The sequence below is a fragment of the Anastrepha ludens genome, chromosome X (assembly GCF_028408465.1).
Source record: "Anastrepha ludens isolate Willacy chromosome X, idAnaLude1.1, whole genome shotgun sequence".
Classification (NCBI taxonomy): Eukaryota; Metazoa; Arthropoda; class Insecta; order Diptera; family Tephritidae; genus Anastrepha; species Anastrepha ludens.
In genome coordinates this window covers 28,644,437-28,662,379 of record NC_071503.1, presented here as the reverse complement: position 1 = coordinate 28,662,379, position 17,943 = coordinate 28,644,437, and the positions used below count along the sequence as shown (strand labels likewise).

Genomic DNA, 17,943 nt, shown 5'->3' with positions numbered 1-17,943 from the left:
CAAACCGTCTTACGTCTCACGCTGTCGTTTGATTAGTCTCTGTCCATTAAGTGACAGAGGCACGTTCCAGGCAGTTTCTTTTATCTTCGATCTCGTTAATGGACTAATTGACTGCCCGTTTCTTCTAGAAAGAATACATTTTAATGTTCCTTGCAGGAACTTTCGCCATGTCAAAATTTTTCATGTTGGCGTTAGGAGGACATTATATAGTTCCAAAGCGCCTCTTGTTAGAACGCTGTCTGACATTAACTATCTCGCCTCCCTTTTGGATCTAGACTTTTCCAGGGCGAAACATGTATTTAAATCTCAATTAAAAAATGTTTTCCTTTGTAAGAATTCTAAATAATTACCAAGTATATTTTTGTTAATTTAGTTTTCTAAGCTTTGATTTTGTTTATTATTTCTATTTAAATATATTATAATATAAATACTCTTAGTTCTTTGTAGTCTGTAAGAAACTTTGCATTTTTTTGTCTTACTAAAATGAATAATCCTCCTCTTTAAGTTATAAGAAAGTTTATATTTTTCTTTTACTCATTACAATTGAAGCTAGTTAATTATAAGTTAAATTTTACTTTGATTAATGATTTAGCATTAATCTGTTTTCATAGTCTATAAGAAATACTGTATTTTTTAGACTATTAATTGAATTAAATAAATAAAATTTGTAGCCACTATTCGAAGAAATTCTAATGCACCAGTTTAAACGAAATATTACCCATACCCTATGTCCTTAAAAGAGGAAGTTGAAAAACAGATTCAAAAATTGTTAGGCGATGGAATTATAAGGCCTTCCCGATCACCATATAATTCACCCATATGGATTGAATCTGACATTCAAGAAACTGCCTCTTCAGTAAAAAACTGTAAATACGAATTTACACGTTTGCCTTTTGGACTCAAAAAAGCTCCCGCAATTTTTCAACGAGCGTTGGACGATATATTGAGAAATCACATTGGAAAAATCTGTTATGTTTATATCGATGATATGTTCATTTTTTTCTCTACCCCCGTAGACATAAGTACACCCCCTACTCTAAGGGTGCATGCGAACAATTTGGGTTTGGGCTTATTTCAAAGAGCAAAGTTCAACCTTCAATTACTGACAATAACGAAGATCGTAGCACGTTAGGGTTCTGCTCCACAATTTTTGAAAAATGGCCAAATACGCTATTTTTAGGGGTTTCAACCCCCTTTTTCTCGAAAACCTGACGTGATCTAAAATTTTTGAACTCGGATTCGTGCTTAGCGCGAAAATTACCTTCGGGATCACTAGGTTCCATCTTATTCGCAAAACCGATGCAGGGCAGTGTAATCATTTACAGTAAAGACGAAAAAACGTATGCCCAAAATATTCAACAGGTTTTCAAAACCCTACAGGAAGCAAACATGAAAGTATAGATAGACAAATGCGATTTTTTTAAAAAGGAAATAGAATTTTTAGGATTCCTAGTCTCATCCAAAGGTATTACCACAAATCATACTAAAGTTCAAGCCATTTCACATTAGGTCAAATAACCGTTTTTGCTGTGCAAAAGTGATAAGAATGAAAGTGCCATTTAACTTTTGTTGTTGTTGTTTTGTAATTAGAAATACTTCAAAAGAAAGTCAATCGACGTAATTTTTCGTATAAATTTGTTTGCGAGTTCAGCAGTGCTTGCTGAACTTTGACTCTGCGTTTCTCGAATTGTGATGAAAATAATTAATTAGTGTAAAATCTGAAATATAAAAACGAATCGCAAAATGTGTTGGTAAGCGCAAATCTCAACAACGCATGGACCAATCTTAACATTTATTTTTCAAAATGCTCCTTGAAGTCCAAGGATGGTTTTTACGGCGAGAAACATTCGAATAATTTCCAGGAAACCCTTAAAACAGCCCTTTTCTTTTTCCTATACAAATATACCTTCTGCTCAAATATGAACGAGACGTTATCAATAAAACGGTCCGCGGATGCCATATGGCAAAAATAAATTTTTTGTTTTTTGGTAGGACTGTTATAAGCTTACATGGCAAATTTAAGCGTGATATGCAGTGAGGGATTTAAACTAAGTGCCAACGGTGCCTGCGCACAGGGCGGCAGATTCTAGAAGGGCGGCAAAATTTGGAGAAGAAAATTGAAAAAAAAAATGTATACTCGAGGAGCGGCGGGCAGGGTTTGCATTGCTGACTGTCAAATAGCAACAGCAATAGTAATTTGACTATTTCATTTTCAATGCATAGTCGTTTTCTGCGCAATAACCGTGACTATCGCTTTAGCTATGAAATAGATGCATGTTAAATGGAAATGAAATATGCAAACACTCAAATGAAACGAACTGCTTAACTGACGACTATAAACGACGAACAAGTGTAAGCCGACAGCCACAGTTCTTCGTATAACAGTTAACTATTGCTGCTTAAAAGAACTATAGTTGTTTGAATGCATCATTGTAATAACTGCGACAATTGCTTATGCTGAAAACAGTGAAGCCCGCATGGAATTCCCTTACCGCATGCCCTTACAGTGCACAAAACTGAGCAAAACTATTTCCCGTAGATAACAGCTGTTTTAGTTGGTTACATACATACAAACAATATTTACAAAATACATCGGTGACAAAATGGATGAAGAAGACATCGAAATTTGCGACTTATTTCTTAATTTATTTCATATTTTATATAAAAAATACAAGCACCAAAAAAAGTGCAGAAGGTATAAAGTTCAGCCATTAAATAGGAATTGGGGCACAAGTGGTTATCAAATCCAAGTGTTCCGCCGAATGCAAACATTGGAGCCTGATGAATTGTTTTCACACACAAGGATGTCCCCGCCCTTGTATGAGCTGCTTTTAAAATTAGTGAGCAGTTCCTTGAGGAAGCCAAAATAGCGGATTGGTCCTGAGGAAAGACTATCTTTAGTTTTGCTGTATGCATATTGAGAAAGCGAGGCTTCTAGTCGATTAATATTTATTTCTTGTTGGTTGTTTAGATATTTGTCACAAGATGTAGTAGTTCTTTTATTATTGCAAAATTCAGGTACAATGTATACATATTTAAAAAATCACAGTATTCTCGTATACTCATATTTACAAAGTTTACATACTTAAAAAAACCCAGCATTCAGGCACACGCATGTGTACATAGTTTACATACTTAAAAAACCCAGCATTCAGGCACACGCATGTGTACATAGTTTACATACTTAAAAAACCCAGCATTCAGGCACACGCATATGTACATAGTTTACATACTTAAAAAAACCCAGATTCAGGCACACGCATATGTATATATTTATTTGGTTATACATACATACATAGTAGCTAGATGCTCGCAAATAAAAACAATTGGGTTTTTTTTTTTTTGTTAAATTCAGTGTGATTTTTTATTTTTACAGGGGCAACACTGTAAATTTTATTGATACAGTTTTTTCGTATATGTACAGATAAAAATAAAAAATAAATAAATACATATGTATATATTAAAACCAAAATAATTCCATAACAATTTTTTTACTTAAAGATACATTTGAAACTTCAAAAAGAAAATTAAATTAATTCAATCAGTATGTTACTTATTCCATCTTATGAATATGTTAGTCCACCGAATCCATTATTCCATCCATATCTTCAAAGAGGGACAATTCGTTAACTGCTTTATCTAAATACATCGGGTTTAGCTTAACAATTAGGATGTCCTCTAACATATCCTGGCCCAGTCGGTTGCGGTTATCCGTTAGTATCAACTTTAGGGATGAAAATGCCCTTTCAATGGTAACCTAATTAATCACGTATGAGTTGACCAAAAGGGGAAAGATTTAGAAGGGACACTGACAATATGCATACATATGTATGTTATAGAAATGTGTATGAGAACAGCCACTACCAAAATATTTTTGTGTTCATATGTAGGTATGTATATGAGCAAAGCAAAATATTTTGTAGCGTCTCAATCATGGGTGATAAAAAAATTAAAGAAATACAAATTTAAGTACACATACATATGTACATGTTTGAACCGCGAGTGAGAAATTATAACTCTGCTCGTTTTTTAGATATTAAAAAAATTATTTTTAACTAGCTTTTGATTTTGACTCTAAGTAATTACCTGCGTTGGAGGTACCGCAAAGCATATATTAGTGAGCGCATACAGTTCCGGATCAGCGAATTGCCTCTCTTTCCAGAATTCGAGTACGTTTGTGCTGATTCTTTGAAAAGATAATTTCAAGTTTTCAATTTTGCTGTATACATCGATGTCATCGTCATTTCTGGCCTCCAAGTTTTGGCAAAGGTATGCATTTATATATTCGTCTTCATCTTCGCGATGCTCTTCATTCAATCTGACTGATGTGTTATTGAACGAATTTGTTTTGTCGGATTTAATGCATCCCATTTCTTTTAGCCTGTCATAAAGTTTTTTCAAATAGGTGATTGCGTCTGCTCTTTTATCCGCTGTTAAGGTGTGATTGAAACGTGGATCCAAAAATAAACAAGCATTTAGACTATCATTTGTTAGCAACTTGGACGTCCTAATTTCTATGTTGCGAAGCAGATTTTTTCCAATTGTGTGAGACAACGAATCATCATGTGTTTGCAAAATTTTTTCTGTTAAAAGTTTGCATCTTAGCCATTGTGCATAGAAATCACCATAATGCAATGCTTCTGCTTGAAATTTAATAATAGTTTTTTGAAGTGGTTCAAAAACTGTATAGTAACTTTTTATAAAAGCCCATAAGTCATCGTTTAGTTCAAAGTTTTCATCCTGCGATTTATTTTTTACAGACTCAATGTTAACTAATACATCTTTGGAATTATATATGTTTTTAATCATATTGTAGGTTGAACCCCATCTAGTTGGGCAATCCAGTTGAGGTAGGGCTAATTTTTTTAGTTCAAAAATTTCACGGTAACCGTTGGAATTTTTTTTTATGTACTTAGTCAAATTTCGGCAGTTCATTAAATAACTTTTTATTACAGGATCTTTAGTGCTGTCTAATGCGCAAAGTTGAGCAGTATGTGCTGCACAGCGGCAAATCTCAATATCTCCCATTTGTATTTTTAATGTGTCATTAAACATTTCTATGTTTTTCAAATAAACGTCATTGGCTTCATCTACATCGTCTCTATCTTCTTTTAAAACGCTGCAGTGCGATAAAATTTTTGATGATTTAATCATGTTTGCCCCATTATCAGATGTGATAGACACAACTTGATTAAGACCGACACCATATTTGCTCAATATTTTCATAATTTCAGCAGCAATATTTCGGGAAGAACTTGATGCAACACCCTTGAGTTCAACCATTCCGAGAATTCTTGATTGGATATTATAATTATTTATATATTGAGCACTAAGAGCAAATATATTACGTGATAGACGAGATGCACTATCGATTTTTAATGATATTAAGCGCTTATTTAGTTCTTTTTTGACTTCCTCTCTTGTATTATTTGCAACTTGTTTTAAAACACATTTACAACTTCGGCTGTTTAAGGTAAACGGTTTGTTGCTTTTTTCACTCAAACCACGACAGATGGGATCTATAATGTTTTTCATACTTTTAGAATCTAACACATTAAATGGAATACTTTCTTCGGTGACCAGTTCAATATAGCTTTTAATTAATTCCTTTTTGTTAATTTCAATTTTAACTGATTGCTTACGAAATCCAGTTTTAGCAATTCCACTACCAGAACTGCTTGAATTTTCATCATCACTAATATTAATTTTATGTACATTGCTTAAATGATTTTTTAGATTAAACAATCTATTTGTTTTTAAACTGCTGTTGCAAATATTGCATATAGCAATATTATCATCTTCTTTCACATTAAAATGTTCAAAAATTCGGGTTTTATTTAATCGCGGAGCCATGATGATCTACACACTAACAGCTGTATACATATATTAACTAAATATGGGATATGCATCGATCACCTAAATTCGCTATCCAAGCTATTGTCGCAGTTATTACAATGATGCATTCAAACAACTATAGTTCTTTTAAGCAGCAATAGTTAACTGTTATACCAAGAACTGTGGCTGTCGGCTTACACTTGTTCGTCGTTTATAGTCGTCAGTTAAGCAGTTCGTTTCATTTGAGTGTTTGCATATTTCATTTCCATTTAACATGCATCTATTTCATAGCTAAAGCGATAGTCACGGTTATTGCGCAGAAAACGAATATGCATTGAAAATGCCATAGTTGAAGTTCAGTCAGCAATTCGAACCCTGGCGGCGGGTATTAGGGGCCACTTTAGGGAAAACTCTTATGGAGAAAATAAGAAGCTGATCTCGGATGAGTATCTAACAGTTAGTGAAAGTTTAATCATTCATCTATGCGAGAAATAATTGTAAGAATAGAAAAGTTTATTTCTGAACGTTAATTATTCGTGCACGCAGAAATAATTGTTATCTATTTTTATATAATACGTGGCCCACAATACCCGCCAGAGCGATTTTATTCATTGACTTCTCTAGGGCATAAAAATTGATTTTATTCGCAATAACAAAAATATTTCGAAGTTGGAGAGAGTCCGGTTAGCGCAAATGTGGCGCAAGATGTAACTGAGAATGCTATAACGAGACAAAAAGCTAGAGCACTGAGGACTCAACTAGAGAGACTTGAGATAACATTCATGCACATTCATTTTTTACTGTCACGACTCCACGCGGTTAGTAAAAGATTACAGAAAGTTGAAATCAACATTACTGATGTAGTTAATGACTATCATGGACTAATAAAAGTAGTAGCAGATACACGAATGCAATTTGAAGTTTATGAAAAAGAAGCGTTGAACATGTCAGAGAGTCAAGAATATCAGACGACTGTTTCGAGAAAAAGAAGGAGATAGCTGACGAATCAAGAGATGGGTAAGTTCAGTTGAAAGGAAGCGATAATTTTCGAGAAAAATACCTTCAATATTATACTAGACAACATTGATTCAGAATTGAGAAAGAGAAGCCAAGCATATGAAAGGTTATACGAGAAATTTTCAGTAATTACTGATTTTGGAGGTTTGAATTTCAAAGAACTTCGTTAAAGATCGGAATATTTGAGAAAAGCTTATACTTCAGACCTTCAGATTTCATTCACTGACGAAATGATTCATTTTCACGCGTACTGTTCTGAACGCAAAATAGAACGTAACTCGCCATCTGACCTTCTGAAACTTCTGCGGACGAAGGAGTTATACACTGAGTTTCCAAATGTGGAGATAGCATATCGAATATTTAACACATTAGCGTCAACAAACTGCAGCGCAGAACGTTCATTTTCATGTCTGAATAGAGTAAAAAATCATTTGCGTTCAAGAATGTCTGAAAACCGTGTGAATAGTCTGGCTCTACTGTGCATTGATTCTGATTTACTTGAACGCTTGAATCGTGACAATTTAATACACCAGTTTGCAGTACGAAAAGTCAGACGTGTTCGCATTTAAGGTGATGTATAAAAACTTGATTTCATAAAAGCAATCATTCCTTTTTGTTGCTCATCTAATAAAGATTGATAATATCGCACCCTAAATACAAAAGGGTCACAACTCAAAATGTACTTCTGCTCAAATATGAACGAGACGTTATCAATAAAACGGTCCGCGGATGACATATGGCAAAAATAAATTTTTTGTTTTTTGGTAGGACTGTTATAAGCTTACATGGCAAATTTCAGCGTGATATGTCACATAGTTTGTTTTCTGTGCTACTGTAAACAAGTCAAGCTCGAGTGTGGAAAATTTTGAGTTGTGCCCCTTTTGTATTTAGGGTGCGATATGTTTAAGTAAGTATGCTGTTCTATAGGTTCAATTGGATTCTATTTTTTAAGATGTACTACCATATTTTATGCTATATATTACATTTTCTTGGCACTTAATTAATAATTAAACAATAAAAATTTTGCTCAACCATAAAAATTGAAATACCTATATTAAATATTATTCTATAATCTGTTAATTGATGCATAAAACTACCCAAAATTTGTTTTGTTACACCTGTTTATTGTGTAACGACTATTTTCAGTACTATAATACAATACGGAGAACAAGCCGCCAAAATGGGCATCCCTCACAACACATACTTTCATAGTTGTAAACAACTGGAGAAAAAAGAAACAGAAACAGACAGAATGTTAACCCTGGACAAACCGCTGTTCGAGAGTCTCGAGCAACTGTCTGGCTTAGACGCCAACAACCTAATAAGGTTCCTAAACCGCACAGACTGGATATAGTCCTGCTGCAAATAACTGTTAAACAATTTGGTAACGAGGATTTGGCAACAAAATGGTGCGGAAGCGCTAGTTGGATTCTGGATGAATCACCACTCTAACCAACTAACACAAATTTAAAAAATTAGGGTGGCATTCTTCATGCTGCACAGGGCGGCATTTTGTGTAAATCCGGCACTGGTGATATGTCACATAGTTTGTTTTCTGTGCTACTGTAAACAAGTCAAGCTCGAGTGTGTTCTTCGAATTCTCTTTTATGACTTCAATTGTATCAAAATGTTTTCCACGGAGCGGCAACTTGAGCTTGGGAAACAGGAAAAAGTCACATGGAGCCATATCAGGCGAGTACGGTGCTTGCGGAACGCTATTAACATTATTTTTGTTCAAATAATCGCGAACAAGACGTGATGTGTGAGCTGGTGCATTATCGTGATGCAAGAAGCATGACTTGTTGTCCCACAATTCCTTCCTTTTAAGACGAATGTTCTCGCGCAAACGCTTTAAAACGTCTAAATAATATTCAGCGTTAACCGATTTTGCGATTTGTGCGATTTTCAAACACAATTTCCTTTACTTTTCCGATGTTTTCGTCGTTTACTGATGTTGCTGGATGACGTTCATGAGGCAAGTTTTCAACCGATGTACGGCCCTCTTTGAACGATTTGTACCACTGGAAAACATGTGCACGCGATAGAGCAGAGTCCCCATAGGTTGTCTGCAACATTTTTAAGGCGTCTGAAGCCGCTATTGCTATTCAATAAAGTTCATACGAGGGGTGCCTTTTATATGTTAGAGAACAAAAACAAATTTTAATCATCGAAAATCGCTTTATTATTTTTCAAAATATTCTCCATGAAGATCTATACACTTTTGCATGCGTTTGAACCAATTGTCGAAGCACTTTTGCCACTCTGAATGAGGTATCTCCAAAACATGCATTCTGAATGCCGCAACCGCTTCTTCAGGTGTCGAAAAACGTTGACCTCTCAGTTGGTTTTTTACGTACGGGAATAAAAAGAAGTCATTCGGTGCCAAGTCAGGACTATACGGCGGATGACCCATTAATTCGATGTTTTGGGTGCTCAAAAATGCAGTTGTTTGAGCCAATGTGTGAGAGCTCGCATTGTCCTGGTGAAGAGTGATCCGTCTTTGGCGATTGGTTTTCCTAATTTCTTGAAAGACAACTGGCAAACAAATGGTTGTGTCCCACTCAGAATTTACTGTTCTGCGTTGTTCTAGTGGTACGGTTGCGACATGTCCAGTTTTTACGAAAAAACAGACGACCATTTGCTTGGAAGTGCTTCGTGCGCGAACAACTTTTGTTGGATTTGGCTCATCTTGAAACACCCATACAGTCGACTGCTGTTTACTTTCGGGCTCATACGCGTAAATCCATGATTCATCACCTGTCACGATGTCATAGACGTGTTTCGAAGCCCCGCGATCGTATTTTTTGAGCATTTCCTTCGACCAATCGACACGAGCCTTTTTTTGAGCGATTGACAAATTGTGTGGGATCCAACCCGAACAAATTTTTTTGACAGTCAAATGTTTATGCAATATTGAATGTATGCTGGTCCCACTAATACCTAAGATTGTCTCAATCTCACGATAGGTCACATGACGATCTTGCAATATCAGTTCGCGCACAGCATCAATGGTTTCGGAACAACAACTGACTTCGGACGACCATCACGAAATTCATTTTGGAGTGAACTACGACCACGATTGAATTCACCATACCATCGATAAGCACTGGTCCTTGATGGAGCTTCATCGCCAAAAATGAATTAAGTAGATCCATGCAATGTTGCTGAGTTAATCCACGTCGAAAGTTGTAAAAAATAATCGCACGAAAATGTTCACGATTTAATTTCATTTTTGGACCGAGATGAATCTTTTAAGTTACTGTAAACAACACAAATAGCGCTGGTATTTCAAAACGTCCTGAGTACGTAAAAGCCAAAAAATGTCAAACTTTGCGATACAGCTGTCAGTTGTCAGATTGCAACACCAGGGTTGCCAAATCCCGACATATAAAAGGCACCCCTCGTATTAAACTACAAGCACTCATTGTTGTCTAAACAATGTAGGTGTGTCCCTAACGTCGAAGAGTCGATTTCAGCTTTATTGTCGTTGCACAAAGTTCAAATTCAATCAAATGTATGTGTTTTTTTTTTTTTTTTTTTTTTTTTATGGAGGTGGCACAAAGCATTGAAAGCCGAAAAGTGTGCGACTTGCCTTTCGGCTCACCCACTAAAAACCCACCCCAGCTCCGTTTCCCTCCCGCGGGACAACCGTTAAGTAGTACTTCACGGAAGGGGGAGCGGCCTATTGCCTCCTCATGAAGATCTGCGCTGTTGTTCAGCGCTACGCAGTTTGGAGATTACTATTTTTGCCATATTACATACAGCGGACCAATATTCTTCGGACTCTATCATAATATCGACTAGGTTATCAGCCGTAATTGGCTTCCCCACCCTAGTGCTTAGTTCCCCCCTTTCTAACGCAAATCGCGGACAGACAAACAAAACATGTTCTGCGTCTTCTGCAGTTGGTGCACAATGAGAACAGTACGGGTCGTCTTCGTGCTTAAACCTGTATAAGTAGGATTTGAAGCACCCATGTCCTGTCAGTATTTGGGTCAGGTAGTAATCTAACTGTCCATGTTCACGGTTAATCCATTTGGAAATAATGGGAATCAAACGGTACGTCCAGCGTCCGTTGGGAGACGAGCTCCATTTTTCCTGCCATAAACGCTGGCTGCGCTCCCTTGCTATCCGGCGTATTGTCTGTCGTTCTGAAGTAGCTTTGTTTTGGTAAACTTCAGCGTACTCTTTTGCCATTAAATTTATTGGGAGTAGACCTGCTATGACCATAATGGCGTCTTTCGATACCGTGCGAAACGCGCAGCACACTCTGAGGGCACTCAATCGGTACACCGATTTCATACACTTCACATACGAGCTGTAGTTTGTGGCTTCCGCCCATGCCGGAGCTGCGTACAGCAAAATCGATGAGACCACAGTATTAAGAAGTCTCCTGCCTAGGGCCTCTAATATTCATCATTAGTCGTGTTAGCGCAGTTACTGCTTCTGCCGCCCTGCTGCTCGCGTACACCAAGTGCTCTTTGAAATTGAGCCTACGGTCAATTATTACGCCCAGGTACTTAATGAATGGCTTCGATTCTATACCATGGTCGCCCACCATTATATTAGCTGACTCCACAATCTTCCTGCTGCTAATTAATACGACTTCAGTTTTATGGTCCGCAAGAGTTAGACCACTGTTACATAACCATCTCTTTACCATGCCGACAGCCCGGTTGCATGTTTCTTCGGCTCGACGGAGTGTTTTGGCCACGACCACAACAGCTATGTCGTCAGCAAATCCAATGATTTGCGACCCTAGAGGCAGACTGAGGCGCAAGACTCCATCGTACATGACGTTCCAAAGTAAGGGTCCTAGGACTGAGCCTTGTGGAACTCCGCCAGTTATTTTGTGCTCTTTTACCCCAGCATCGGTTTTATAGCGCAGTGTTCTGTCGGAAAGGTAACTGGCGACAATCCTGCGAATGTACCTTGGAACGTGGAAATTATCAAGGGCGATCAGAATTTTGCTCCAATTCGCCGTATTAAAGGCGTTCTTGACGTCTAGTGTCGCAATTAGGCAATACTCCTTGCTACCGTTTAGCCATCGAGTACCTTCAATTGCCTTCTGCGCAATGGTCTTGACTGCAGACACAGCATCTGTTGTTGAACGGGCTTTCCGGAATCCGAATTGTCGGGGTGATAGACCGCCTACATCCTCTATAGCAGCCTCCAGACGGACTGCAATCAGTCGTTCCAGGATTTTTCCTGCAGTGTCGAGCATGCACAGGGGGCGGTAGCCTGTAGGGTCTTCCGCAGGCTTGGATCCTTTTGGTATTAAAACCAGTTTCTGCAACTTCCACTGGGTTGGAAATGTACCTTCCTTTAGGCATGTATTGTAGAGATCTACAAAAATGTCGGTACGACTTTGAATAGCAACTTTTAAGGCCTCGTTGGGGATTCCATCCGGTCCGGGAGCTTTATTATTTTTAATCCGTTTTATGATAATAAAGAGTTCTTCTTTGTTGGTTAGCTGCAAATTTTGGTCGCCTTCACAGGATCCTACCAATTCGTGGTCTCTTGTAGTGTCTTGGACGGGGAACAGAGTTTCTACTACATTACGCAGTGTAGTTGGGCATGTTGTTGGGAGTGGCTTAAAGACTTTGAGCTTTTTCATAACAAGCCTGTAACCGAGGCCCCAAGGGTCGTTATCGGCATCGTCGCATAGCTGCAGGAAACACCGGCGTTTACTGTTTTTGATTGCCTTTTTTAGGGCCTTCCTTCTTTGCTTATATTGGAGCTGGTTTTCTTGAAAACTGTCCGTACCCCTAGATCGTTGGTAGATTCGCCTTGCTCTTAAACATTCGCTGCGCAGTTCTGCAATGTCTGCTGTCCACCAGTAGACAGGTTCGCTGTTGCGCTTATTGGGCCTCGTTTTGGACATGGCTGCGTCGCATGCCTCTGTTAGGTGTCTCATGGTTTGTTTTGTTTTCTCAGATGCATCCCCTCCGAGAGTTACATCTGCCAGCATGATTTCGATAATCTCAGCCTCCATTGTTTTAATTTTGTACCGCGTGTCGTAGTTATTTGAGAACCTTTCTTCGCCGTGCTTCCTTATTTCACAGATTATTGCGAGGTGATCGCTCCGAGTGTAATGCTGGCTGACGAACCATTTCGTGTCGCGAACAAGACTAGAACTCACGAAGGTAAGGTCGATTATAGACCCCATTCCCGCCTTTTGATACGTCTGTTGACTTCCTGTGTTCATCAAGGCTATATCTAGCATAGCGAATGTATGTGTGTGCGCGTTCGTGTGTGTGCGTATTCGCGTTGGAACGCGACATAAATTACATCAGTTTGCAACGACGTGAAACAAACAAACCGCGTTAAAAAGCGTTTATTATCTTTAATAATTAATTTTGATTGTTTTATATCGTTATCGTTATTATCGTGATTAATAATTACTGCATGTGACATAATTTAGGTAAATATATTCAAAATGCCTCCTATAAGTAATTTAGATAGGTGAACCCGAAATGCTACAAACCAAACTAATAACCGATATAATCATACTGCACAAGAATGTGACGACCGAAAAGAACGTGAAAGAATTCGCTTATCACGAACGCGGGAAGCGAGAGCGAGAGATTCACCTAATAATCGGGCAAGTTTGAATCGAGCTGCTTTCAATAACAATTTGTCAATTGACTACAGTAACTACCAATGTGTTACTATTGGATCTATGAACTTGGCTTGCTCTCATTGTAAGGCATTGAAATACAAAAATGAAGCCAATGGATTGTGTTGGGCAAATGGAAAAGTGGATCCCAGGAACAGGACCAGATTCCATACACTTTTTGTCAAATATCCAACAATATAACGATTGCTTTCAAATGACGTCATTTGGGGCAACAAACGTAGTTCGGGAAAATTTCATGCCAACTTTTAGGGTATATATTATAGCAGTTAATCATTATTATTTTAGTGAACAAAATTTCCTGTTAACTAAGTAAAGACGTATCATTAACCTTCAGTTCCCTAATCCCCAAGAAATATATTACTTAGTCATAATATTATTTGGTGATTCAGTATTAGCAACACTTTTATTATTTTGAAAAACAATATAATTATTTGATGATGGATATTAGTTACAACTAATTATTACATATTGACATACCTAAGCATATCAATTATTATGTGGTGATTCAAATTAGGAGACAAATACACTTTTTAGGAACAAATATTATTTATATTTGGTCAAATCATTTTTTTTAATTTACAGGCACAAGGCCAAATATATCACAGAGCAGGTTGACTGTTACCAGTGTCAGATAGCAATTACAAATTCACCACAAGAAATTGATATGCGTTGTTCACATAATAATTCCTTAAAAACGTCTATAGAACAATTACAAACTTTATTTCATGAGCACAATCAATTGATTATGTTGTTTAAAACTGCACTGGATCTGACGCCATCTGATAATCACAAAATTGTAATCAGAGCTGATAAACCACCTGTAAGCCAACATGCAACAAGTTTTAATGCACCAACTATTGATGAAGTTGCCATCGTTGTATCTTGATATTGTTTTACATCGTCGGAATGATCAATTACAACGCATAAAGGAAAACACCGCTTATATGGCGCACTACTATATCCCATTTATTTTGGCAAGGTGAAGATGGCTATGATTTCTCAAACAAGATGATAAATTCCATTACAGGTAATTCAAATATTAGTGTAGCTATGGAGATATATTATCAGTCACTACATTTTTTAATTTTCAATGATATGAAAGCAAAAATCTATTTTCAAGTTCTGAAACCAACAAAAAATTCAGTTCAACGAGCTATTATTCATACCGCCTAATAATTCGGGAAAACGAAGGCAATCACATACTCAAATGTTAAAATTGAAACGCAGAGATTAACATGCATCAGGTTGAATCAGACAAAACTCATATCTGAAGAGTATATTCACCTTCGAGATGCGATTAATACTGATGGAAATGCACAGAATATTGGTCGGATGACTATTCTTCCAGCAACATATATCGGAAGCCCTTGACATATGCATGAATATGCTCAAGATGCCATGTCATATGTTCGTCATTATGGTGCAGCAGATTTGTTCATCACATTTACATGCAATCCACACTGGAAAGAAATCAAGAAGGAGTTATTCCCTGGGCAATGACCCATTGATCGTCATGATATTACAGCCAGAGTCTTTAATCAAAAGTTGAAATCTTTAATGGATTTCATTGTGAGACATTATGTGTAGAAGTAGATCCTGGATCTCATGAGGTAGTTCTCAAAAACATGATACATGGTCCTTGTGGAACTCTTAATCAAAATTCATCGTGTATGGTGGATGGTAAATGTTCAAAGCGATATCCACGGAATTTATATCTGAAACGATCACTGGTAATGACGGTTATCCACTGTATCGTCGCCGATCGACAGAAGACAATGGAAGATCAACAATTGTCAAATTAAATCAACAAGATATTGAAATAGATAATCGCTGGATTGTTCCATATTCACCCATTTTATCAAACACCTTGAAAGCGCACATCAACGTTGAATCTTGCCATTAAGTGAAATCTATTAAATACATTTGCAAATATGTAACCAGTAGAAGTGATATGACTGTGATTGGTATTAATGCAGAGAATTCCAATGATGAAGTTACCCTATACCAAATGGGGCGCTATGTTAGTAGTAATGAAGCAGTTTAGCGAATATTTTGTTGTTGTTTGTTGTTATATTCTGAAATGCCAAAATATTATACTTGGAATCAATCCTCAAGGAGATTTATATGACGGAAACAAGGAAAACCAGTTCCAGGATACCCTGATGTATATTCTACCGATGCGATTGGTCGAATTTATTCAATACATCCAAGCAATGATGAATGTTTTTATTTACGTGGCCCAACATCATTCCAACATTTACGAACTGTTGATGGTGATTTGTGTGGATCATACAGAGAAGCCTGCCAACGCTTGCAATTGCTAGAAAATTACGCTCATTGGGATCAAACTCTCAAGGATACTGTAATATCATCACAAGCAAAAAGCATACGAACATTGTTTTCTATAATCATATCTACATGCTTCCCATCAAACCCAAATGATTTGAGGATCAAGTACAAAGATAATATGTGAGGAAATCCACATATACAAATAAGCGAAGAAACTTACAATGAAGCATTGATTTCAATTGAGGACATGTGCTTGATGATGTCGTCCAACACATGATGCTTTTAACCAAGAGTTGCACCGAGAAAAACTGTATAATCTCAACACTTCGAAATAATTAATTGAAAAAAATCTTCCACTGTTGAATGAATACAATCTTCAATTAAAGGTTGGATCGGTAGTTATAATGTTGTGAACTATCAACCAACCGCGTCTTTGCAACGGCACACGGTTAGCGATAATAAATTATTGATCAACGTGATAGAAGCAACTATACTGAAAGCAAAGTATAAAGGAGAAGACGTTCTGATACCACGCATCCCAATGATTCCGACTGATGTACCCTAATCCAGGGTGATACGCGTCAACGTGCCCAATGGATGGTTTGCAACCAGGGGTATCCGGCTGTATTTTAACGGCGCCCTTCTGAAACTGGGTCACCTCAGGAGGTAGAATGGCCTTCCTATGGTAGAGAGGAACCAGAACCTCTACCCAGTTGCTCGGATGTGGAATGGTTTCAATCCAGCGTCAAACAAATAAGGTGCGCTGATGAACGTTCCGTGGACCTATACGCCCTAGCGATTAATCGCATAGGGGAACCTTGGCCGGGGGCCCGCCTTGATGTGGTCCCCCGAGAAGACATCCCTAACCGGCCAAGAACTAGAGCCTGGATACCAAACTTCCATTCTGATCCAGAGGAAGTCCTTGACCTGATAAAGCTAGCCAACCCCGAACTACCTACTAGCGACTGAAAGGTAGTAAAGATTGGCGAAGTAGACGGCGAGAGGGACCTGATAAAAGGAATTTTTGGACCCACTTGCCAACAGGACAGGATTTAGCTAACAAGGGCACCTCCGCAGCAAATATGACTTCATCTGCGGAAGCGAACGAGGTTGTCACAGACAACGATGAGGTTGTTTCCAACTCCGGTATGGTAGGCAAACTCTTCGACAGGGTTACCTTAGACGAGTCTCTCCCCCCTTCATCCGATGAAGAGAACGCAGACCAAACCGTGGTTGGTTCAGTAACGAACAAAAGCGATGGCGAGGATTGTACAAATCAATATTCACCACAGTAAGACGGCCTCAGCCGCACTCATCATCCGTCTCGCAGAAAGAGAAGAGGATATCGTTCTCATCCAAGAGCCCAGCCGCCCTAGCTACCTCGTACAAGAGAATGACAATTGTACAACCAGCAGTGAAGAAACACTAGAATCACTAATGCTGACGCGCTTTCCAGGTTGTCTCTGCAACGAAGACAGTAGACTATAGTTCACTACGAGAATCCCCCAATAGATTTTATAACGAAGGATAACATAAAATTTGCCATTGGCAGCTTCAAACCTTACAAATCACCGGGACCTGATGGAATCATCCCCGCTGATTTGCAGCACTCAAAAGATATGATTGCATCTACACTCGTCTTAATTTTTGAGGCAGCGATACGTTTTAACTATATCCCCAAGAAGTGGGCAGAAGTGAAAGTGGTATTCATTCCCAAAGGAGGGAAAACCACACATACGAAACCGAAGGACTTCAGGCCAGTTAGCCTATCATCCTTTTTGTTAAAATCTTTAGAGCGGTTGCTAAATGTGCATATCAAAGGAAGGATTAGCGACAAACTATCACCTTCCCAACATGCTTACAGCAAAGGCAAATCAGTGGAAACAGCGATCCATGAGCTAGTTCACACAATCGAGAAATCACTTCACTACAAAGAATATACCCTCGCTGTCTTTCTAGACATCGAGGGTGCCTTCAATAATATATATCCGAAAGCAATTACCACTTCGCTAACGGAAATGTGAGTATACAGTGCACTAGTCTCGTTTATAGAACGTATGCTAACTGGGCGAACGATAAGCGCAAATTTGGGTGGCGCATCCATTAAAAAATTTCCGATGAGAGGTACACCCCAAGATGGGATAATATCTCCACTTCTGGGG

General features: G+C 38.0%; 1 protein-coding gene across 1 annotated transcript; it reads right to left on the bottom strand.

Annotated features, from left to right (window-relative positions):
• Positions 1-3,574: 3,574 nt before the first annotated feature.
• On the bottom strand, positions 3,575-5,674 carry LOC128869858 (uncharacterized). The gene is made up of 2 exons (XM_054112461.1): positions 4,087-5,674; positions 3,575-3,757 (listed from the first exon to the last, which is right to left on the bottom strand). The coding sequence occupies exons 1-2, from the start codon at positions 5,533-5,535 to the stop codon at positions 3,575-3,577; spliced, it is 1,632 nt and encodes a 543-aa protein (XP_053968436.1). The 5' UTR covers positions 5,536-5,674.
• Positions 5,675-17,943: the final 12,269 nt, after the last annotated feature.

Bases quoted from the DNA above. Each gene is read 5' to 3' on its own strand.
- LOC128869858 (XM_054112461.1), bottom strand. From the start codon at position 5,535: ATGAAAAACATTATAGATCCCATCTGTCGTGGTTTGAGTGAAAAAAGC. The intron at 3,758-4,086 runs GTAATTACTTAG...GTGATTAATTAG, and splicing joins TTGCGGTACCTCCAACGCAG to GTTACCATTGAAAGGGCATT.